This window comes from Acipenser ruthenus, chromosome 9, assembly GCF_902713425.1.
Source record: "Acipenser ruthenus chromosome 9, fAciRut3.2 maternal haplotype, whole genome shotgun sequence".
NCBI lineage: Eukaryota > Metazoa > Chordata > Actinopteri > Acipenseriformes > Acipenseridae > Acipenser > Acipenser ruthenus.
In genome coordinates this window covers 39112639-39138005 of record NC_081197.1, presented here as the reverse complement: position 1 = coordinate 39138005, position 25367 = coordinate 39112639, and the positions used below count along the sequence as shown (strand labels likewise).

The following is a 25367-nucleotide window of genomic DNA, read 5'->3' as shown; positions in this document are numbered from 1 at the left end:
TGCTACGAAAATGAAAACAAAAGAAAGGACACAAGAAAAATGTGCAGTAGTTGCGAAGTCAACCCCGGGTTCTGTTGTATTGAACATTTCAATAAATGGCACAGAGCAAGTCGATAATGGCACACGTTTTGATGTTTGATTTTTATTTGATAATTACTGTTTACTGATTTATTATTGTTATTTGCGTTATTAGCAGCGTTTTTATTTCATTGTTCAAACCAAAAATAAAAAATAAGTGTTTTTATCTCTATTGAACATGGGTATGTAGTACACAGGAGCATAAAGGGTTTGTATTAAGATTAATTGTGAACTGTATATTGTGTACAGTACACAGGACATGTGTATTTTGAGCTCTATTTCTATTAGTTTGATTTTGATTCTGTTTATAACTGCAATGAAGGCTGTAATGTAATAATGTCATGTATGTTGACAGTGGCAAAACAGCCAGGCACAGCAGATACTGCAGTGTGAGAACTTGTTCCTCTGTATCTCTAATTTAGGTCAGAAGTAAAATTAAGAAAAGAGGCAAGTGTATTACTTGTAACTAAATGCAACATATGTAAGCACAGTGCCAACTTTGACTTAAAAACAGGTGCTGCATTGTCATATCTCCAAACCCATATCCTTTAAAAGTAAAGGTAAGGCCTTTTATTTTTACACAAAAACTAACAGTAAAATAACACATACCAGTACCAGCATGTCCTGTGTTTAGAAAAGAGAAATAAACATTTTAAAAAATGCACAAACTATAACGTAGCATTGAGCTGCTGCCATATTTAATCATTTTGTTTTTCTATTGCATTGCGATTGCATGCTGACTCGATGACATTCCGGTCCATTGTTAAACAAGGTAGCCTTGTTTCTTAACATGCTTGCCGGGCCAGCACTGGTATATCTGTGTGTGCAAGAAGGATAAGAAACTCACGCCAGTCCTACATCTAATCCAGCGTTTCAGATCTACAGTGCCCTCAGTTAAGTATATTATTGAAATGATTTGGAGCCAGGTGATTGAGCAATCAGACCCTCCTTTATATAAATATAATTCCTCCCTTAGAGCTGCCCGAACAGCTGCCCATTAGTAAACCCACAGGCTCAGGCTCATGCTGTTTTAAGTGCAGTCAGTTCACAGCAGATTTACCAGGGGCCTGAAACACAGGACTGGATGCAGGACTGCAGTAATATGAGTTTCTAACTCTGGTACAAGCCTGACAGGACTCCAGGGGCATCCTTCCAAATGAATACTCAAGAGTCTCGGAATTTTCTTAGTTTTGCTCTCTCTGTTTTTCTTTTTATTTGAAATAGGAGGCTCTGTAGAAGCTGTTTGAGATAGGTAGGTGATGTGCAATAGAGTTGTTGTTTCAAATGATGGTGTCCTACTGTACCTCCATGATATGATTTCATAATATAAAGAAACTCTAAAGCAGTGTTAGTTGGCTTGTGTAAGTTCCCTGTAGACTTGCAGACTATCCTATTATCTGCATCTTTCTGCAGTGTGGAAGGAGGCCTATTTATGGACTTAAATGTGTCAGTTAGTTGCTGCATTACTTTCGGGTTGGACGATAATGACATTTTCAGATATTGATTAGCGTCTGTAAATGATCACGATAATGATTATCGGCCGAATTAATAAAATATATAAAAGTCTTGTAATTTATCAAATTTATACTTGAGCAGCATGACAACCGCCAGTCTAAGTCACTGAGTCATTAAGGTATTATTTATGTTTTTTGTAAATTAGCAAATAAGTGATACTGCTTTCTTAATACGTGAATCTGACATTTAAGTGCAGCAACATAGTAAAGTTACAAAACTCCACCATAGTCGCTAAGGTATTGGCGGATTACAAAAAAATGTGTTGTGTAATTTACACGTGTACAGTACTGGGATGTTTAAAAAAAAAAAAAAAAAAAAATTGTTTACTGTTTAGAAACATTTCAAGACAAACAACTTTCCGTGGCAAAAAATTTAATGATTTTGATTTTAGTGTTGCTACCTAGTTTGCCATTTACCATATTTAGATTTTAAATGCTATATATATATATATATATATATATATAAGAGAGAGAGAGAGAGAGAGAATTCAGCTTCTAGAGTAAGAGTGAAAAAAACAGGCAGAAGCTTTTTTTTATGTATTGCTTATTATAGTTGTACTCTTAGCATGTTACCAAAATATATTAGCAAATGTGTTCCAAACTGCACTGAAAGGAACATTTCCTTAAAGTATGTTATATATTTGTTGAAGTGGGGAGGGGTCACAGGGAACATTTTGTGTATCTTGAAGAATTTAGTGAACCAGTCAAGCTACAAGGCTAGATCCACCCCTGTTAATCACCAATTGATTAATTGTATTGTTAAATAAAACCAAAACCCTACAAGTTTTATATTCTACTTTTTTGTGTGTGTTTTGTGGGACTGTGAGGGGGCAAGTAGATTTTTCTAGCATTTTGTCCCTTGGACAATACGTTTTTTTCACAAATTGCACACCCCTGTACTAAAATATCACTATTAAGGGCAACTGAGAGACGCTTATATTTGATAAATGCACAATGGCAGGCCCTGGAGCATAAACGTAGCTTTATTTTAGTGGCCATTTCTTTTGTTTGCCAGGGGACTGTAAATAGGAATAAAAATCAGTACATGTTTTTTATAACTAGACCTTTTAATTACTGTTCTGTGATGCCTCATTTAGGGAGTGTTGATACGATACCATGCACAGTATCAAGATATTCAATACTATCGTGATACTTTGGATCTTATGCCCATTACATGTTAAATGGCTGGCAAATAAAAAATTTTTGCAAGTACAAAGTGCATAAGAGACTAATACATAGTTAATAATGCAGCAGCATGGTGGAATGCTTGCTGTGTGTGTATATATATATATATATATATATATATATATATATATAATAGTGTCTGTTGCCGTTGTCATCTGGCTGAAATCCAAAATAGTTCCACACCAAGTTTATTTCTCTGGAATTCACTGTGACTGCTGCAGTAATTAAATTTCCCTAGAACGCGCAGGGTAGTTGGTCACTTCTGCTAAGTGGAGATTAGTAAGCTTAGTTCATACTTTTTTTTAAAGCACACAATTACAGTGTTTTGTTTTAAAATCCAAAAAAAAAAAAAAAGCACATCCACGGATTCCAGCTTTTAATACAAGCTTGATTAGCCACTGTGTGTATGTAACAAGCTTGGGCCTGTCTTGTTAAACTTGTAGTAAAACTATGAATTGGAGCAATCTGCCATGCTGTAGAACATTCTGATAAGATAACATTTGAGAACAAAGAAAAAATAATAATAATCTGTGACTTCATTGACATGTAATACAAGATACATGTATTAACAAGAAATGTGGAATTATAATGATAATATAGACCAGACCAGTTTAGGCAGAACAGTGTGTTAAATATGTGAAGTACTACTTTCGGAGTGGCTGGTCTTGATGTCAGTTTACTGACTCTTACAGTATTTGTGACCCAAACAGGCATGCTCCTGTTTGAAACAATAGATAGTTGTTGTTATTTTCAAGCTCTGTTAAAGATCGGAGTCTGCATGGGAAGGCACAGTAAAGATGGTAAAGTAAATATTTTGTCTACAAAAAGGTATCAGTAATATAAAGATCGGAAGTGATAGAGGATCCAAAAAAAAAAAAAAGTATTTGCTTCCAGACAATGGAAGACACCACAGGCCCTTTTGCTTTTGTGCTCACTTTGCTTTACTGTACATGAACTTGATTTTCACGCTTGATGCTAAATTACATACAGCATGTCACTCTTTTCTTTACTCGTTAGACAGTAGACTAATTAGGTTGTATCAATTCTCTAGCACTTCTAGTTTGTCAGTATCCTTATTGATTAGTGAATAATTAGCAATCAAAGACTATGTTGTACGGAACAACCACAGTACAGCTAGTGTGTGCTGTGCTCTGCTTCTTAAGAAATTGATGGTTATAGATGGTGTTAATGATTTTTTTCCTTTGTATTTTTCCTTAATGGTTCTCTGATTATACTTCCCAACCATGCCCAATATACCAGAAGGCTACATTTCCACTTCATTCAGCTTCATGTTTTATTCTTACAGGCTCCTTTGTCTCATAACACTGTAAACAAAACCACTGTTTTTTTTAGACATTGCCAGTCTAGCCAGCCAGCTTAACTTGAAAGGGCAATCCTTTTTTTGGGTGGGGGCTGATAAGCAGTTGTTCCCCAATACAAAATACATTGATAGAGAGTTTTTGTCAAAATGCCTAGTTTTATTGGTATTTGTGTACAAATCATAACAGTACTTACAGTATTGATACTTTTTAAATGTTTATTATGATCATATACATAAATACTGTACTCCTGCTGCTGACCCAGATGAGATGCATTTTAAATGTATTTATATAAAATAAAACATGGGTCAGAATATATTATCACATAATAATACAGGCTAACTTCAATATAACAAACCCACCTGGGACCTGGAGAAATGTTCGTTATATCAGGGTGTTCACTATAATAGGGTTTGGCATTTTTCTATATCAGAATAATGACAAAACGGCAAAGTTTGTTTGAACATCAATATATAGTACTTTTATGAAGATGCCTTCACATTGATCAACATTTAAATGGTGTTGTGACAAGGTACTCATGTCACATGTGTGGTTAACCACATTGCAAGACAGAGAGACATGGGAGTTGGAGTTGAAACGCCAGCACAGGCGTGCAGGATTTATTAACGACAAAACAGAAAGTAAACAAACGGGTCATGTGACGCTACCAGCGATTGTAACGCACAGAGAGGACACATACAGAAGACTGTACAAAAGGCAAAATAAAACACAGTACAAAAACTACAAATAAAAGGTGCAACACAGGGTGAGCGCTAGCCTTACTGAACGAGGCATCCCGCTCCAGGAACCTGCTACACTACATAACCCTCGCTATACATTAACTTGGATCAGTATCCCCTAAACTAAACTACTTATGAGCTGGTATTCTTCAAATTTTTGTGTTATTTGTTCACTCAGGGTCCCTTTTATCTAATATTAGATTTTGGTTGAAGATCTGATAACATTCAGTGTCAAAAATATCAGACTGGGCAAATACTTTTTCACAGCACTGTGTGTGTGTATGTATGTATGTATGTATGTCAAGCCCACTTAATATCACTCCGGTTAATAGCACACCCAGCTTATTGTCAGATTGAAATGTCCCAACCACAGTATAATGGGAGTCAATGGAAACAAGCTCCTGATAATATTACTTAAATATCATTTAAAGATTCATGCATCAACTGTACTGTATTTTTACACATCCAGCTGGACGTGTGGAGATCAGAACTGTGTCCAGTGTTTGTTTTTTTTTTTGTTTTTTTTAGCATTGCATATTAAAATGGAATCTAAAAGATTTAAACATAGCCATGAAGGCTGAAATGAAAGGAGGGGGAGGGGGGGAGAACAACAAAAATCTCGTTATACATTTTCTTCGCCCCGTCAACGATCTCCAAGAGTCTTAAAAACAGGAATGCAATGTTGAGTGCCTATCACAACTCTCAAGTGGTTTCTACTACTAAAAGAATGCACACAGGACCGTACAAGGACTTTGAGAACTTAAATTGGTTTCAATTTGTACTGTATGTGGTCATTTGTTTTGTTAGGTATCAGAGTTCATTGATAAATGTCAGCTCCACTTATTGTCATAGTTTATGCTCAGTCCCTTTGAAGGTTTATTATACAGGTTTGACTGTGTGTGTGTCTATATGAATATGAGCTAGGGTTCTGAGTGACTGCCCCCCTCTCGTACTCTACAGGGAGGACGAGGAGCATTTGAGGAATAAGATCCGTGCAGATCATGAGCGGGCGCTGGAGGAGGCGAAGGAGAAGCTGAAGAAGTCCCGCGAGGAGCTACGAGCCGAGATCCAGACTGAGAAGAACAAGGTGGCCCAGGACCTTAAGAAAAAAGACAGCAAGCTGCTGCCTCCTGTTCCCATGCCCAAGCTGGTGGGCATTCAAGATGGAGACCCGGGAGATCCTGACGTCAAGGAGAAACGTGACAAGATCAGAGAGGTAAGACTTGCATACATTCATTATTTACTCCCCTACCTCCGGTACCTGTCATGTCCGTCTAGTTGTGCATTGTATCATACTGTAGGGTCATGCAATATTTAGAGATTTAAATAATTCATGATGACCCCATCCTAACCTTTTTCAGTCAGCATGACATCAACCAGCCTTGTTCTCCTAAATATTGCTGACATTAACGAAGGTATTAGCTGAAATGTTAGTCTGCTTGACTTTAATTTTTCTATTTTCGTGATTTGATCCATTACTGTTTTTTTTTTTTAATGCATTTATGAACAATGAAAGTATAGTCACAGATTTGATTCTGAATAAATCTAATACATATACAGTGTATTTATTCCAGACTGGGCTGCTTGTTGAGCCCTGAAAGAGATCTTGGGTTTAATTCAAAGTTTTGAAGCAGAGGCTTGCAGTGTGATCAGGTTAACAGTTCACTAGTGATTTATCAATCCAAATCTATTTTTCTGTGTAACTAAGCAGATGAATGAATACAATGTAGCTCTTCAGGACAGGAAGCAATGTATGGTTTTGAAGGAAGTGCAATTATTTTGGGTCAAAATAATGAAAAAATCAGAATGAGTTATTTTGATTTCTAGTTTTATAATTTTACCACAGATTTTCAACAAATTAAAAATCATTGAAATGGCATTCTAATCATTAAAACAAAACTATGCCAGCTGGCTCTGTGTTTCAGAAAAAAAAGTGCCACCTTTTGTGTCCAGTGAATAGGCTACTGTAGTGGTGAAAAAATTGCCATGTTGCCTTAGCAACTGCTTCACTACCACTTTTTTCAGCAATATCACAACAGAAAATAATTCTTACTATGAAGATTTCTTTACTTCTACGCTAAGTTTTATATGTATAGTTTTCTTTAAGGAGCGTTTAAAGTAGGTTCAGTTCTAATTGTCAGCTTAGCTTTGACTTTAAATGGAAGAGAATAGCTGTAGGATGCTTATTGTATTTCCTACACAGCCTTCTTCTATTCTTAATGAGGTTCAGCACTAATAAATAGCTGAACAGTTACTGTTTTACTTTCTAAAATGTGTTGCATAAACAATAACGAGAAGCAACCATTTTAATACAATTATTAAATTGAATATTTTAAAACAAAGAAACGCTTTGCTTGAATATTAATGTGATCTCATTTACATTGACATGTTAAAAGGTTTAAAAGCCTGTTATTAAAATTGGACCATGGGGTAAACAAACGGGTAAATTAGCCAAGCGTGTAATCAACCAGTTCGGCTCAATCAGGTAAAGTAATTGCTTTCAGTACAATTTGTTTGTATTATATTACCCAGAAGTCTGAGATACAGATGGTTTGAACAAAAGACTAGAAACTAGGAGAACCCAAGTTTAAAAAAAAAAAAAACACTGACTGACTATTTGGTCCTCCTTTTTACAGAGTGAAGGGGAAGTTAATTTAGTTTCTGTTATGCAGACAAAGTGGAAGCTATGCATAGTTACTATAATGTAACTGCTGAATCATCACTCTACATAATAACTAGGAATAAAAGTGCTAAACTCCAAGACTACAGCAAACCTACCATAGCCCTACACTGTGGCAGGACCCAATTCTGTCAAACAGATTTCTTGAAAATGAAAGGAACTTTTTTTTTAAAAAAAAACTTACTCTGTGTCTGTACAAACGTGTATTCTAATCAGGTCATTAACTCTGAGAAAGATGAAGAAAGAAAATGGTGAGTGAAGGACGTACATATGGACTGAAATCATAATTTTAGATACTGTGCCTGACTGAAGCTGATTCAAATCTATATATATTTATATTTTATATATATAAACACACAGTCTAACTGTCTAACTTCACTATAAAGAACCCTTCTTATAATGAACCCTCTCTAACGATCCAAGCAGCAAGAACCGTTTTTTTCAATAGAAATTAGCTCTATTAGAGCGATTTTACAAAAATCTTCCTGGATAAAATGATCTCGGTAGTGACTGACACTGAACTTTCTCCAGTGTAAATGTGTTATTCTCTCAGTGAAAACAAAGACCTTGACAGGCTAGTTCGAAGAAAAGTCTGATTCATAGATAACCTATTGTAGTGCGAATCATATGTGACGTATGCAACTATTGCCATCTTCACACAAACTGCAACCATGGCAACAGGTGTGAGGAGGTAACAAGATTAAAACAGCGTGCACTGAGAAAACCATGAAAAATATGAAGCAAGCTATGCTGGATATGTTTTTCAAGAGAAAGGGCACGTAATTACTGTATTCAGCATGTAAGTGTACCTTTTATTTTTTCTTTCTTTACTGTTTTCTTTTAAATATACAGTTTAAATGTGGATCAATGTGAAGCTGTCTTGAAAGAACTACTGTATAGTGTATAAAGATGTTCAATTCAGTCTGGGCGTTTCATTCTGATACAGCATAGTGAACAACCTGATATAACGAACATTTCTCCAGGTCCCAGGGGGGTTCATTATAATGATGTTAGACTGTGTACATGTAATATATATATATATTTTTTTTACAAAAAAAGATTTAGCACTATAGAAAAAGAACAGTAGACCAAAAAAAAGAACCTCAAGATACAGGGCAAGTGAGCTCAGTGGACATGATCCCAAATAAGTGTGAACCAGTATAAAGTCGAAAGTTTTTCCTAGTTCAACTCACCCAAGATATCAAAGTGTTATCAACGGAGGCAAAAGCCTGCAGAATGAGCACCCAGTAGAAGGGCTGCTTTGTAATTGAGTGAAAAGTGATTAAGTACACTATGTGACAATAAGCATGTTGGCACTCTACTGGGATGATATTTTAACACTGTAAAATAGATTTACTTGCAGCTCTTATTTTATCAGGGATGTTTCTCTTTTGTATGCATTACGATTCTGGATTCTAAAAATGAAATCAGTGGATAGTCAATAAACACCGGAAACCACCGGAAAAACAGTGGAAATGGTTGCTCACTTCATGTTGATCACCCCTTTCCCGTTCAAAGAAGCGAAAACCTACTACAACCCCCCCCCCCCCACCACCCAAAAAAAAAAATCAACAAAACACCCAAGTTTCAGCTGGGCAATGTCCCTCCTTCCTGACTTGTATCTAACATTGATTCATTCTGAATACTTTAAACCCACCCCAACTACTGAGTGACAGCACATTCCTACATTTCCTACATTCCTATTGGAGACGCTGCCTGTGAGATTTAGAGCAAGATTACAATCAGGAATGGAGGTTTGTTCGCAGAATTAAAGTGTATTACACTTACGGTACGGAGGATTTAAAACAGAATTGCAAAATGTGGCGAAATGTAAAAAAATGCCTACACACAAAAACCCCAAAAGAATATGCCAGTGACTGTAGGGATTTTGTTGTGGAAGACAGCAAAGGAAAGAAGATGCAAGTACTGTCGAGTTACTACTATACATATTTTGACAGAAAAAAATGTCCAAGCATTTTGGAAAGTAAACGAAAAACACTTATTTCATACAGTATATAAAAAGCGAAAGCCCTGAAAAAAAGATGATTTACATAAAACTGGAAAATAACTAAAAATAAGCACCTAAAAATGAAATGAATAAGCATAGAAAAACAGAAGCCCTTATTATGAAGTTATATAAATAAGAATGCATAGGTTTAAATTTGTCTGGTTTTATTGTTTGCCTGCCACACTTAGCTTGTCATGCTCAGCTGTTGGGTTGATTTTTACCACAATCGGAGCATCCATTAAAGGTCTAATGTTCAAGAAGCCATCATTTATAGGATGCATGAACCCCCACCCTCACCACGATATCACAGTATGCCCAAATCCTTTTACATGAAAAGCATATTCAATATAGACCCACTTCTGCAGAAACACATACAAGCACATACTGTACTATGATACCTTGAGATGTGCATCGCTCATGAAAACCAAACACCTCAGTAAATGATTAGCTGACTGAGTTGTAGTGATGTTTTATCAGAACTTTTCTTTATCATTATAGGGGACAGCAACTGAGAAGCTGTAACTGCTAATGCCTTGAAATAATTATTAAAGCTTGGCCCAGTTTTACTGAAGTCGGTAATTGTGAATTTGAAATGGTTTGTGGAGTCAGTCGATTTTTTGATAGCTATTCAGATTCCTCTAGGTTGAATCTATGCAGGAATCAATTTCCTACATGGGTTATTAATATTGACTCTTATGTAAATCAATATAGAGTGAATACACTTAAATTATCTACAAACAGCAGTCCTATAAAATATTTATGATGCTTTATAATAAGATTCAATTCAGGTTGCCAGATTTTAGTTTTCATGACAGGGGGATTGTACATGCAATTCCATTCAGTTTGTGGTACAGATACTTGTACTGCCAACATCTTTTCACGTGTGACCTGGTACCAATGACCTTGTACCAGTATACAATTAAAACATAAAAGGTTTTCAAATACTGAATAAAACGTGTACATTCTTTGTTTTGCCTTGACTACCAATCAAATGTCTTTTCTGAAATTAAAGGTTATGAATTGTCTAGGGTATAACTATTTTAGTTGGAAAGTGTTTTCATCAAGCTGCTCTCTGGGGTTGTTGCTACCAGCCTACAGTACCTGTAAACTCTTGGCCATTCTTGTGCATTTTCACTGCTTAGCAGACAAACTTGCTTTGGCTTGTGGAGAAGCAGTAAAAGCTGTGCCATTTATGAGCAAGTTCAGCAGTTATTTCTCTACCCTGTATTATCATTTCTCCAGCTCTTCTGTAATGTACACAAAGTGACAGGAAGTTCAGGATATGCTGGATGAAATGAAACTGGTGTTAAAAGAACCGATCACAGTTAGATGGCTCAGCATTAGAAATACTGTGTATGCTGTTCACAAGTGCTACTCCTCCATTCTGCTTACCCTGTCTGTTATCTGCTAATGGAAACCCAGTGGCTCAGTCACTTCCTTTATGCTGGATGTGCATGACAAAGTAGCTATGTTGTGCAAATGCTTCCAAAAGGAGCCCTTGGGTTTTGGAGAGAATGTGCCAGTGGTGGAGGCATGTGTGTCAGGGTTAGATGCCTTAAAGGAAGTAGATGGCCATTACTTGTCAGAATTTAGAAGTGTCTTTAAGTGAAACTAATGCCAAGGTGGCCAAAATTGTAATATTCTCAAATTGAGCTGGTGAACTACAGTGATAAAGCAGAATGATAATTTCAGTCTCCTGATGGTGACGTACATTTATTCACTGAAAGAATGCATACTTCAGCAAGTAAATGCTGACCCTTCTGTAGTAACTCTGCTTGACCCAGCAACCTTCTCTTGTTCAGAAAAGCATGAAGTGAAAAAAGCTTTAGAACATGTTGAGGACAGGTTTGGAGTGCAAAGGGACACAGACAAAAAAGCAGTGTGCTCCTCTATATACAGTGCCTTGCGAAAGTATTCGGCCCCCTTGAACTTTGCGACCTTTTGCCACATTTCAGGCTTCAAACATAAAGATATGAAACTGTAATTTTTTGTGAAGAATCAACAACAAGTGGGACACAATCATGAAGTGGAACGAAATTTATTGGATATTTCAAACTTTTTTAACAAATAAAAAACTGAAAAATTGGGCATGCAAAATTATTCAGCCCCCTTAAGTTAATACTTTGTAGCGCCACCTTTTGCTGTGGTTACAGCTGTAAGTCACTTGGGGTATGTCTCTATCAGTTTTGCACATCGAGAGACTGAAATTTTTGCCCATTCCTCCTTGCAAAACAGCTCGAGCTCAGTGAGGTTGGATGGAGAGCATTTGTGAACAGCAGTTTTCAGTTCTTTCCACAGATTCTCGATTGGATTCAGGTCTGGACTTTGACTATTCTAACACCTGGATTGGTTCACAAATAAACATTTCCATTGTAGATTTTGCTTTATGTTTTGGATCATTGTCTTGTTGGAAGACAAATCTCCGTCCCAGTCTCAGGTCTTTTGCAGACTCCATCAGGTTTTCTTCCAGAATGGTCCTGTATTTGGCTCCATCCATCTTCCCATCAATTTTAACCATCTTCCCTGTCCCTGCTGAAGAAAAGCAGGCCCAAACCATGATGCTGCCACCACCATGTTTGACAGTGGGGATGGTGTGTTCAGGGTGATGAGCTGTGTTGCTTTTACGCCAAACATAACGTTTTGCATTGTTGCCAAAAAGTTCGATTTTGGTTTCATCTGACCAGAGCACCTTCTTCCACATGTTTGGTGTGTCTCCCAGGTGGCTTGTGGCAAACTGTAAACGACACTTTTTATGGATATCTTTAAGAAATGGCTTTCTTCTTGCCACTCTTCCATAAAGGCCAGATTTGTGCAGTATACGACTGATTGTTGTCCTATGGACAGAGTCTCCCACCTCAGCTGTAGATCTCTGCAGTTCATCCAGAGTGATCATGGGCCCCTTGGCTGCATCTCTGATCAGTCTTCTCCTTGTATGAGCTGAAAGTTTAGAGGGACGGCCAGGTCTTGGTAGATTTGCAGTGGTCTGATACTCCTTCCATTTCAATATTATCGCTTGCACAGTGCTCCTTGGGATGTTTAAAGCTTGGGAAATCTTTTTGTATCCAAATCCGGCTTTAAACTTCTCCACAACAGTTTGAAATATCCAATAAATTTCATTCCACTTCATGATTGTGTCCCACTTGTTGTTGATTCTTCACAAAAAATTACAGTTTCATATCTTTATGTTTGAAGCCTGAAATGTGGCAAAAGGTCGCAAAGTTCAAGGGGGCCGAATACTTTCGCAAGGCACTGTAAATAGTAACCAGCTGAAGATAGAGTGGGCAATGGTAAATGGCGTGATGAGTGAAAGCTACAGAAAAATTGACAAGTCTCAATTTTTGTAAAAGAATGTCACAAAGACGGCCAGAGTGGGTGGCGTCAGACCGGAAGCAGGAAGGAATACAGAGACAGTGGCTGCACTCAGCGTTTATTAACAAATAAAAAGGTTTGAAACGGTACACAAAACAGGACACGGCACTACACGCCAAAATAAAAAGACAAACAAAACGGACTATACAGTAAACGGACAGACACACAAACAAACACGGTGAGTTTTAAATAAACAAGTATCGTGCTGGTCCTACCAGCACGTAATAGCAATTGATATTTAAATGTATTTCTCCTTCTCTCTCACCCGTTCTCCACTCACCGAACACCTAACCACAAGTGACTAAAACGTGCATCTATATATACTGTTGTGCTGGGATTCAATTACTAATTAATTACTCACTTGAATCCCAGCACGTGAATTCATTACGTGCAACCCCGTGCCACACATTATACACATTTTATCTGCACGTGAAGTGATGTGCCATCCTCGTGCCTAAATATAATTATACACTTTAAATACACGTGAAACACAGACCCGTTTATATCCCGTGTACCAATCTATACACCAACATTAACATACGCACCCATACATACATACACAGAACACACAAATGCACACAGGGGCGGGGCACTTTGCCACAAAGAATCATAAGCGTACACACAGACATTGTTCCAAATGTTGCACTCCTCTGTGAACTTGCTCTGTGTATGTGTCTCACAAGTGTAGAGTGTGAAGGACGGTTTAGTCCCCACAATCTTTGTCAACAACCAAATTGAACAAACTGATGGGGATTGTTTTGCTTGGTCCATCACTTGAGAAGTACAACTTCAACAAAGCTGTTGTGCACTGGAAAGAAAGTAAATGTAGGAGGGAAGCCAGGTTGTTTCAGCCATGTAAAAATCAGAACAACAAACGAATAAAATGAGCCATGTCACCCATCTGTGATGTTTTAAGTTAAAAGAAATACATGCTGGCTAATTTTGAGATGATTCAAGTTAAGTCCATCAGATTGTGTTTACAGACCTCGTTGCTGGAAATGAAACAAACACTGGTGGCAGCAAAGACGTTATCGTTCAGGACAGACACACTTGTGTTAGATTTTTTTATTTTTTTATTTTTTAAATTCTGTATATGATCTAATTTGATTGTTTATTATATTTACTCTTAGTAGTCCTTAACTGTAGATTTCCTAAGAGCACTAGGATCATTTAGCCTGTGAAGCACTGACCATATGAAAACATGTACCTTTATACTTTAATAGGCCTATCAGTATTGTACAAAATGCTATTGTAATGCTATAAAACAAAGTTTAAAGCACAGTTTTATAACGTCATTATTTTTGTTTATTATGACTACATTTCTGCTGACTTAATTCAGTAAATTTTATCCTGTGCAAAATTTCACCTTGAAATAAAAAGTAATTGTACTAATTGTGACTTATTTTATTAAGACAACAATTTACTACTGCAGTTCGTAAGCAATTTAAAATTACTACTGCAGCTGGCAAATTTCTGGGAGTGATTTACCACTGGCAGAAAAAAATATCTGGAGCACTGCATACAGTTAAGTAAAGAATGCATCAAAAGGCACAGAGACAATACACTGTCTAAAAAAGGGTACTGTATTATACCCAACCCAGAGTCCAAGGTTTAAGCAGTATGCGTGGCCAACTCAAATCCATTGTATATTTGAATTCATTTAATTTATATATTCATTCATGCATACATTGTTATTTGTATAATTTGCATGTCTGCTGTAATACTCCATTGTATATGCTACTAACATATTTGATTAATGCATTGTACTGCATTCTACTGGATATCCTGTTTGGTAGTTTGTACACAGACCTTTCAGCTGCTGAGCTCTTTTGTAAATGTACCCCGGGCTGAATTTTTAGGATAATTTGCATTGGATGTTCAAACTACCAATTATTAAAATGAATAAATAAATAAATGTAAAATATTGTATGCCATAAAATCCAGCAGCACACAATTTTAAGTGGCCCCTTTGCAAGAACTGTAACTTAGGTATTTGGAATACCAGATATTTTTTTCTAATTGCAGTGTGTTCAAAGAGCAGTTGAAAAAACAGCCCAAATGTAGCCTTGGCAGTTTCGCATTGTACTTTGTGCTTCAATTTTGAGGTTTCAAAGACACCACCAGTGTGGTACAGTATGTCAGACTCTGGTGATTAAAATTCCAGCTACTGAAGGGCTGCACATGTACTGTGGAGTATGTGTGTCTGTTTCGGAGCCAAGCTGGAGCGCCCAGCCCCTCTGCACTGCAGTCAAGCGCTCCAACCTCTGAGGCTTCTTACGGCCCATTTAAAAACTACAATGTTATCCAAATATCACTGTGACTGCCCTCCTGATGGAGCTGTGTGAGAGGGCCTGCTTTAGCATTCAGAACACTTCCAGCGTGCTGTGGCATCAGGCCAGCCTGCAGGTACAGCCTGTCCACCTGGGGACCTGACTGCAATCCTGAAGAATCTGTACGAGAGGCGGCTGGTAAACTGCAGCTCAACTCAGTGCAGATCGACACTTGATGGGTCAGGGAGGGGGTTTAGATATGACTCTTAATCAAACGGCACTAATATCTAACAAGTCGTGTATAAATTAACTTATTTGGTAGAGTGTGTTACCAGAGTTTTTTTGTTGCTTCTTTACTAACTATTCTAGCAAAAATTACTTTTCATACTCCCCAAGTGTGCTTGTTTCTGAAGTGAGGTGGGAAAGGATATTGGTGCTGTGCAGTGAAGCATACATTTGATTGTGCTTCGAAGCCTGTGTAACACTGATATGTTCTTTAATACTAAATTAAAGTGGGAATAGTTAGATGTTGTCTCCAGAAAAAAAAAAAAAAAAAGCCTTCAGTTTTTGTTGTTGAAGACTTAACATGCAAGGCTTCCTTTCTGTATCTGGCCTATTTTTATTTTTTTTTTCATTTTGGCAGAACAGGTGTAACGTTCACAATGCATGATGCATCAGTCTTAAACAGATCTTTCATTTGAACCCTGTCATTTAACTGGGCTATTTATTGACACTTCGTTTTCTTTGCTTTCGCAGGACAATAAAACAATGGGAAATGCAGAATAAAAAGTGCACAGTGTACCAGTACATGTAATTTCAGCTTGTGTTTTATTTGAGAGTATTATTATTCTGTAGGCGATAGCTAAAAGGTGACACTGTTCCTACTATTGAAATTGCTCAGGGCAGGGGATGACACATTTTTAATATATTTATAGTATTAATTAGCTAAAGAATGTTTCTGAGAGCTCCTCATTCATGGCCATCAGCAGTTAGCTGTTATTTAAAAATGCTTCTAGGTTACACAATTAGCGGTGCATTGTTTTTGCATGCAAGGCACGAAAATGTCCCTTGATTGAATCACTGTAGCATGGTAATTAAAGTGCCCTCCCATCTCACTTGAGGATGTAGCAGCTGGTTACATGAAGGGGGGAAATATCTGGAAGGGATATTCAGTGTACTGTACTCCTTTTCGCTGAACGCAGTGACTAATTGCATTCCTCAGAAAAGGTTTTCTGAGAAGTATCATGGTCTATGGTAATGTTTATGGTAATACAGTAACCCGCACCAATTTACATTTATAAAGCTGCTGCCTATATCGTCTACTGAATATGCAACATTAGTGATCAGAGAGGGCTCCATAGAAACGTGGTATGTTTATACTGGTGGTCTGATTGCATTTTGTCCTATAGCACGAAAACTGTGTTAGGGACATACTTGTACATTCAATGGATCTTATACTGAAGTTGAAGCCCTTGCTGATGATAGGTACAGTATAGAAGCACACACTGACTGAATTAGTGTGGTTAAAAACTAGTCACCTCTCTACCAGTCACAAGTACAGTACCTATTTTTATTATTATACATTGTTCTTATATTTGAACACTATAATAAAGACCTATGAGGTATATCTTAAATATATTTTAGCACAGTAACTGCTGAAATTAATACATGAAAAAAGTCAACAATAAGCTTTATTAAACTGTGCTTTGCCACCTTATGCTTTTGCAGACCTTAGTTAACACATTTAATTGAAGATCTTACAGCTACTGTACTAATGAGATTTTATTTTCTTTATGTATTTGAACACTAGAGTTTCCTCTGTTTTTTCATTAGCCAGTTACGTTGATTTAACCAAGCTATTTCATTAAGTTAATTAGCTGGCTGCCCACTTGAATTTGATGTGTGATGTCCCAGATTGAACAGCAGTTTACTGTGCTGATTCAAGTATTTCTTTTCCGACACCTTTGCTAAAGTCAGCCGCTGCTCTGTGTCCAAGGCAAAGTCTAGTTTTCTGTGCATAGGAAGGTGTTTTAAAGCAGTCCTGCCATCCTTGGAATACAAACATTGCAGGAGCCACACTCACTGATGCAGATGCAGTTTTGTATGTAGCTGATTTTTGATGTTGTTAGATAGCAGCCAGAGTGGGACAAATCCCTTTGGCCACCAGCTTTCAAAACCTGGTGGCCAAGTGAACTTTTATGGTGGCCAACATTTTCAAACGGGGACAATATGAGGAGACATGTGTTGCAGACACATTGCTTTTGCATGCTTTGTTTTCATGTAATGGGTGTTTTTTTATTATCTTTAAATTGTGGGAGGGGAACTGTATACAATCAACGTGCCAGAGAACTAACTCCATGAAATTCCAGGGAACTTTATGCATTAAATGCCAGGGAATTATATACATTAAATTCCAGGGAACTATATACATAAAATGCCAGGAAATATAACTACATTAATCAAATGCCAGGGAAGACAACTATATAAAAAAATCCAGGAAAGTAAACACATTTCTTTATTTTTCAGTTACTGGCTAAAATACTAACACTCTGTTAGCTTCTCCTCATCTTCAGTTACATTCTCATTTTCATGGAGTTGGCCAGATGTAGATTTTCCAAATCCAAATAGATTTGGTTGTTGCTTCAGTTTTTTATTTAGGGTAAGAGATATTTTGAGGGTGTGTGTTTGTTTTTTTTTTTTTAATTTCCAGTGCCGTTTAAGATGATCAACCGAGAAAGTTAGGGACTCTATGGCCTGTAGCACTGCAGCACTCCAGCAACACGCAAAGCAGATCGGAGCCTCATGGCGCCTTTTCTAAAATGCCTTAAATAATTTAATTAAATATTGCAGCGTTTGTAAAGCATAGTATTATTAATAAAGGCCACCCTCGTATAATCGGCGCCCTCGTTTAAGGGCTGCAGTCATTTTGATCAATTTAAAATAAACGCTGCAAACGCCAAATTGAAGTTATACGGTATTGTCACACTGTACACAAGGTTGTTGTGCCCCCTTGTTCCATGGCTCTTAGATTTGGCATCAAGGTTTGGCTTACAGTAATCTCTTCAAAAATGTTTTGAAGAAATGGAAATGGCTTTCTAAATCACAGCTATTGGTGGCTGTCTGTTTTAGTTACTGTGCAGAGAGATCCACTGTACACCCCAGAGACGGCAGAACAACTTTTACGTAACTGCAGTTAATGCAGTTTATGAATCAGTTATAGAGATGTTTGTCTGAGCTGCTAATGCGTTGTGACAGCGTTACCTAAGGGGAAACTTATCTTTGCTGTAGTGACCTAGGCAGTAGAATAGAGTGTGCTCCATTTCAGAGTGCACATCAGAGCAGTGAAAATTTGTGATGATTTCACTATTGAATCCCAAACAAACTGAAACTGAGACGGTATAGATGATGATGTTTAAACTGGCAAGTACCTTACTGATACCAAGGTTAAACTTGGTGCTGCAGCCCATCTTGAACATTTCCACAAGCTGTGCAGTAGTCCTCATTCCAAGGTTAAGCTTGGTGCTGCAGCCCATCTTGAACATTCCCACAAGCTGTGCAGTAGTCCTCACTCCAAGGTTATGGTACAAATAACTAATTTTAATTTTAACAATTGTTGAAGCATAATTAAGAGAATAGCAGCACAGTACCTGTTGAAACGAGGGAGGATAGAAACGTAATTACAGGCACCTGTAGCTTCAATTATAAGAATATGAAGGTTGTAACATCTGCAAATATAATTGTGAAGGATATTATCACTGTTAATCACAGTTTTTCCCCTGGGACACTTATCACCCTTCCTTAAATGTGCTTTACTTGCTCTTATCTGCCCCCTATTTTACTGCATTTAATCCTGTACTTCAGAGTACTGTAATCTGCTGTATTTTGTAATCTGTAGTATTTTGTAATCTGTAGTATTTTGTATTTAATCATATCCTGATGTAACTATCACTGACACTGTTATCTGCTGTATTATTGAATCGTATTTTGTCACACTTGTACTTGCTTGAACCAAAGTCATTGTATTTATCTTGCTCTTAATTGTATTATTACTTGTACTGTGATACTTGAAATGTATTTGCTTACGATTGTAAGTCGCCCTGGATAAGGGCGTCTGCTAAGAAATAAATAACAATAAAATAATATTTTTTTTTCTAACTTTCGGACCCCTCCGGTGCCCACTGCGTGCTATAGATGTGTGTAGAGAGAGAGAGAGAGATCTCAAATTGAACTTCACATTAAAAAAATAATAACTTACAGCTGAGGATGTGGGTTTTATGTTTTGTTCTCCAAGGGTGACTAATTGTCAAATTAACTTGTCCAACAAAAATGAGTTAATGCCCTTGCCAAGTGCAATCTATTTTCTACTGTGAAGTGTACAGAGAAGCCCTCATCAAGGGTACCCTTATGATGACAGTGGCATAAAATGAATGCATGGAACTCTGTGAGGCCCCAGCAGTCATTTTTTTTTTTTTTTACAGGTTTACTGCAGTATATAATTGTTGTCCTGTGCACAGGCTGTCACAGTTGGGTATATAAATTAATCATGTGTGCTTATGGTGTTACTAATGGCGAATAGAAATATATTTGAAGTTTTGCTACAAGTACTCCACGTAGATAAAGATGATAGTGACTATGAGGATGATGGTGAATATGTAGCATCACATGATGGGCACATGGGGCAGCAGTGTGGAGTAGTGGTTAGGGCTCTTGACTGGAAGGTTGTGGGTTCAATCCCAGGTGGGGGATACTGCTGCTGTACCCTTGAGCAAGGTACCTTACCTAGATTGCTCCAGTAAAAACCCAACTGTATAAATGGGTAATTGTATGTAAAAAAATAATGTGAAATAATGTATAATGTGATATCTTGTAACAGTTGTAAGTTGCCCTGGATAAGGGTGTCTGCTAAGAAATAAATAATAATAATAAAAAAGTAGTATCAGAAGATACAGATGGTGCATGAAGCAGCAATGAAACAGCTGAAGAAAGTAATATGAGTAAAGCACTAGCTTGTATTGGAAAAAATGGAACAGTGTGACAAAAGAAGACTCCGCCCACACCACGAGCTGGACAACAGAACGTCATACGGAATCGCCTTGGTGCTGTACGTTGTGCAGGTGAAGCTCTGGTGCAATCTGCTGGAAAAAGAAAACATTGAGTTTACACTTCAAGCTGCATCGCAGGATAACCGTGGTTCTGGGAAAATGTCCCATGGGACCCACTGTGAGATACAATATTGCAGTTTAAAACAACAACAAAAAAATGTTATGGAAGTACCGATATCAAGGTAATAATAATAATCTTTATTTTATAAAGCGCCTAAATGCACGCATCTCAAAGCGCTGTACAACACAAAAAACACAGAGAACCATATATACATACAACATATTAAGAGTATACGTAATATAAAAAGAAATTAGACAAATCAAAACCAAATCATGATAAAAATGCCTGAACGTAAAAGTGTGTCTTTAACTGTGTTTTTTAAAAGCATCCACGGTCTTAGCATCCCAGATAGATTGAGGAAGGTCATTCCAAAGTTTGGGCGCATAGCGGAAAAAAGCCCCATCGCCCATGGAGCGAAGCTTAGCTTAGTTTTGGGTATTGCCAATAAACCTGAGGATGAAGAACGTAGATTACGTACGGGTGTGTAACGTGTAAGCAATTCAGCAATGTAACATGGAGCTAAACCGCAGAGCCTTATAGGTTAACAACAGTATTTTAAAATCAATCCTGCTCTCAACTGGCAACCAGTGCAAAGAAGCAAGAACCGGTGTAATGTGGGCACCCAGTTTAGTGCCAGTTAAAATGCGAGCAGCAGAGTTCTGAATGTATTATAGCCTGCTGATAGCAGTCTTGGAGACGCCTGCAAACAACGCGTTGCTATAATCGAGCTGGGAAGAAACAAAGGCATGAACTAGCCTTTCTGCATCAGGCACAGACAACACAGGGCGCAGACGAGCAATGTTATGAAGGTGAAAAAAAGGATACCTTGGTGACATTGCGGATATGTGACTCGAAAGTAAGGCTAGGGTCAAAGACCACACCAAGATTCCAAACTACAGAGCTAGATTTAACTTCAAGCCCATCCATCGATCACTATGTTTAAAAGAGTCAAAATAATTATATAATTAGCCAACAGTTAATCTGGTAATTCTGTATTTGTTCTTTAGATCAGTTTGATTTAGTGCTGGGACAAACTTGGTATTTTCATGTTCAGATATGTTCAAAAATTAGTACAGGTATTCAAACATTTGTTCATTTACAAAACGTAATCAAAGCCATTATATGTTACACTGTATTATAAACATATCTCGGAAGTAAGAAAAGGTTGTGAAGGCCTTACTTTACCCACTGAATTAACTACAAGACAAAGTATGCAATACAGTTATTTTATTTATTTATTTATTTATTTTTTTACGTATATTTCAGGCAAAAACAGTAAATAAAGTAGAAATCGCTGCCATTGGCGTGTCATCGCTGAACAAACAAGTGCAAATTGTCAAATTTACCTTGAATAAACACTTTAAATACAATAATTGTGGAAAAGAGGAACATTCCACATAACAGAAAATTTCTGGTGGCCACGAACATGGTGTTCTGCCTTTGAATCTATGTCATGCTTTGTTCACTCAAATATTTAGATCAAGACCCTAGCTATGAACTCTTTAAAAAAGTTTGCCGCTAATAAGGGTTGAGTGGAGAATTTCTAGAAACAAAAGTTGCAGGTGAAAACTTGTTTTTAATTTTTAATTAAAAGCTTGCTATTTAACAGGACAAACAGGCCATTACATTAATTGCATTACATATACATGCATCACAGTCGCCTACCAAATTAACACAGACATGAGACAACAGGGCTATTATTAGTGAGCTGTTGTGTAAGTGCACCTATTAACAGAGTCAGCTATTGATTTTTTTTTTTTTCTACAAATATCAAGATTTACAGATTTTGTTACCAGTGAACATCAAAAGTGGCTTCTGAAGTGATACCCTTTAACCGACAGTGTGATGAATAATTTTCCGGACTCTCTTGTCTTCTCTCTTATTGCATAAAGGCCAATCTCTTATCCAAATGATGCTATAGCTGTCCTAGATTTGTCATATTTTATAAAATTGCATCATATGAACATAATATGCATTTTTTCAGTTAATCTTGTTGGTAGTGCAGTCTTTGCATTCTATTTTGGTTTTAAGATGGTGGTGGAGACTTCCTCTCTGTGTTTTCCTAGAGTACCCCCAAATAATAACTTGCTAAAGACATTCTTCAGTAAGCGGTTGACTACATGCATGTCATGCTCTTATTTTTACTTGAATCTAGAGAAACACTTATCCAAGCATTCTTTATCAGCCATTAAGTAGAGTATCTGAATCTTGTTGTGTTTCTGTCAATAAGACACATTCAACTTCTGGATATACTTTAGCTCAAGCGATTAAAATATCAATCTGGGATATATATACAGTATGATGGTCTGTCTGTCTGGCTGTCTGTCTTTGTGAAGGAAAGGCATAAAAACCTGTGGCAGATTTACTGGGTTTACCATCTGGGCTAACAGCAGCACAAACCCTTTCATTTCATTTTGTGCAGCCGTAATTACTTTGAGTGAAAGTTTATTTATCTGTTTCCAAATGAACTGTTAAGCGCCAGAAAAAAAAAAGAAAAAAAAATCTGGTTATTCTGATTATGTAAATTAAATGAATACTTATCTGATTTCCAACTTAAATAACATTTAGGGAAGTTTGCAGATTTAATTTATTGTGTGATTAGAAAACTATAAGCTCAAAAATGGATCTGAATGCAAAAATACATTTAAAGAAAACCCCAGCAGTTTGGAAAATGAAGTTTTATGATCACAGGTTGGTGCTACAATTGTGTTCAACCTCCGAACTATCTTTTCTTTGTCTTACTGAGTTAAATCAATCTCTAGTTGCATTGTGACTTTGTTTGTTTGTTTGTTTCTAAAATAGCTTTTTATTTGTAACTTTTAATTTAATCAGAGAAACAATAAATAAGACCTCTTATATTGTAAGTACCATATGATATGGAATGTCAGCAAGAGTCTAACCACAAAAGTGCTTTATATGCAAAAAAGAATATGCATGTAAAACATTACTTACTTTCCACAAGTATTTGTGGAAGGATAAAAGCATATTATGCAAATGTTCTGATGCCCAGGTTCTTACATAATTAAATAAAGGGTTCCAAAAATGGTGACTGTAGTTAATAAAAACCACAGTAGCCATGTCAGCTAACAGACTTTAAGTCATGCTCATTGCTTCATATAAAAACAATTGTGATATTGCATACCAGCAATCTAAACTATTCATTATCTCCAAGAGGTTCCCGATGCCATGGAAACTACAGTAAGTTTGAAAGGTCCCGATTGGTACAATCTGTTCCAGAATCACATATAAACAACAGTATTATTGAAACTAAGGATTAATAACTATACTTCCCCCTTCTGACTTCATGTACGGCCAGTTATTTACCATTGATTAATTCTGTGCCCAGCAGTTACTTGACATGTAATACAAATGTACAGTATTATACTGTTGCTTGTATTCGCATTTCCATTTTGTAAATAGGCTGTATTGGACTGTCAAAGCACAAATATTGCACTACTTTACAACCCCAGTGGGCCAATGATTTTCTTCTGCTGATTTAAATACTTTTATCAACATGTGCCTCGTTTTCTTGCATTATTCAGAGTACTTTCCCTCTGGTGTTCTCTTCATTAATTTCAATCCCAGAGAGGGAATCTCTTCTTTTTTTTTTAATGTCAGTAGAATGAGTAGACCATATTTCATGTGATAATATATGCAGTCAAATTACTGTATGTGGCCAATTCTAAACAGTCCGCCATTCTTCATACTCCATGCCAATGATATCATATAATTCTCTAGGTTAGGTTTGTTAGTGGGTAGCATACAAAAAAATGTAGGCCTGCCATTTTTGTTTTTACAAAGCAAGCAAAGAGAAGATCGAGTATCTGCACAGACCATGTTTTTGATATCGAGGCCCCTATTTGTGGTTGCTATTTCTCTAAATTAAGCATTTATGTGAACATATTTTTGGATGTTTTGTCCTCAGCTCCTTTTTTTTAACATATGCCTGAGCCTTTTCTTTATATAAAAAGTGGATAAAGAGAACAGAGATAACCTGGACTTGTTTTGAAGGTCAGCTAAACACAATGGTCAGGTATAAAGACAGTATGCTGTAAATGAATCACACAACTGTTATGTACTGTGCTGTAAGTCTGTTCTGTCCTTAGTTTTGGACAGGGAGCCTATAGAGTTTTCTCTGTGGCTGGACATACTGAATAAGTAAATGATCCTTGGGGGGGAAACCTCCATTCATTTAAAAATAATTTCTTATGTTTCAAAGGGACCATCATTACTTTTACTTTTAAGTATAAAGTCTGTACCTTGTTAATAATGGTAGACCTGCCCACCCACATGACAATCTGGATTTTACAACATGCTTTTGGGTCAGAAAGAACCTTACATAGACCTAAGTGCGGTTTTAAAACAACCATTTGGGATTGCGCTATTACCGGCACAATCCCTTATCTGACCACCTGCAACAAATTCAATTGTAATTTTTAAAAGTCGATCTTGCAGCAGCTAGCCATGCAGGTACACTACAATGACAGTATCCTGATGCTCTCTGCCAAGTTTTATTGCTCTGGTGCACCTATATTTTTTTCAAAGCTCTTGCATAAAATGTTGAAGTGACTTTCTGAACCACACTTTACATGACAGCGAGTCATACCTGACAAGTGAAATAGGCTCTTTGCTCTGATTAACATCTTCACATCCCTGTCTTTTATCTTTAAAGCCATAATATTGTTTGCTCGCCTTTGATCATCCAAGGTTCTGTTATTATTGATGTGTCCTTTCAGTTGTTGAGACTGCAGTTGATCATAATATACTGTGACTGATTTTAAAGGCACTCGCCAGCAGAACAGTCTGCATGTTTATACAGTTTCCTAAATTATGCTTTGTTTGTTGTTGAGGTGTATTGCAGTGTCTGAATGCTACTGCTATTCAAATGAGCAATTTTGCTTTATGTTACATGTATTACATTGATGTAACTGGACAATAACTCTTAAATTATATTAATGACAATACTGTAATGCTGTTCCCTTTGTTTTGTGTTCTGATCTTTCCTTCCTTTTATGATTCTATCAGGAAATTCAGCCCCTGA

At 36.9% G+C, this 25367-nt stretch overlaps 1 protein-coding gene across 3 annotated transcripts in view; it reads left to right on the top strand.

The window, feature by feature from the left end:
• The window catches only part of LOC117405132 (mannosyl-oligosaccharide 1,2-alpha-mannosidase IB-like), a 94997-nt gene that overhangs the window by 9534 nt on the left and 60096 nt on the right, over positions 1 to 25367 (top strand). For all 3 annotated transcript variants that reach the window (XM_059029963.1, XM_034007947.3, XM_059029964.1), the window contains one exon: positions 5797 to 6052. In XM_059029963.1, coding sequence (XP_058885946.1) covers positions 5797 to 6052 — 256 coding nt within the window. The remainder of the gene's footprint in view (positions 1 to 5796; positions 6053 to 25367) is intronic.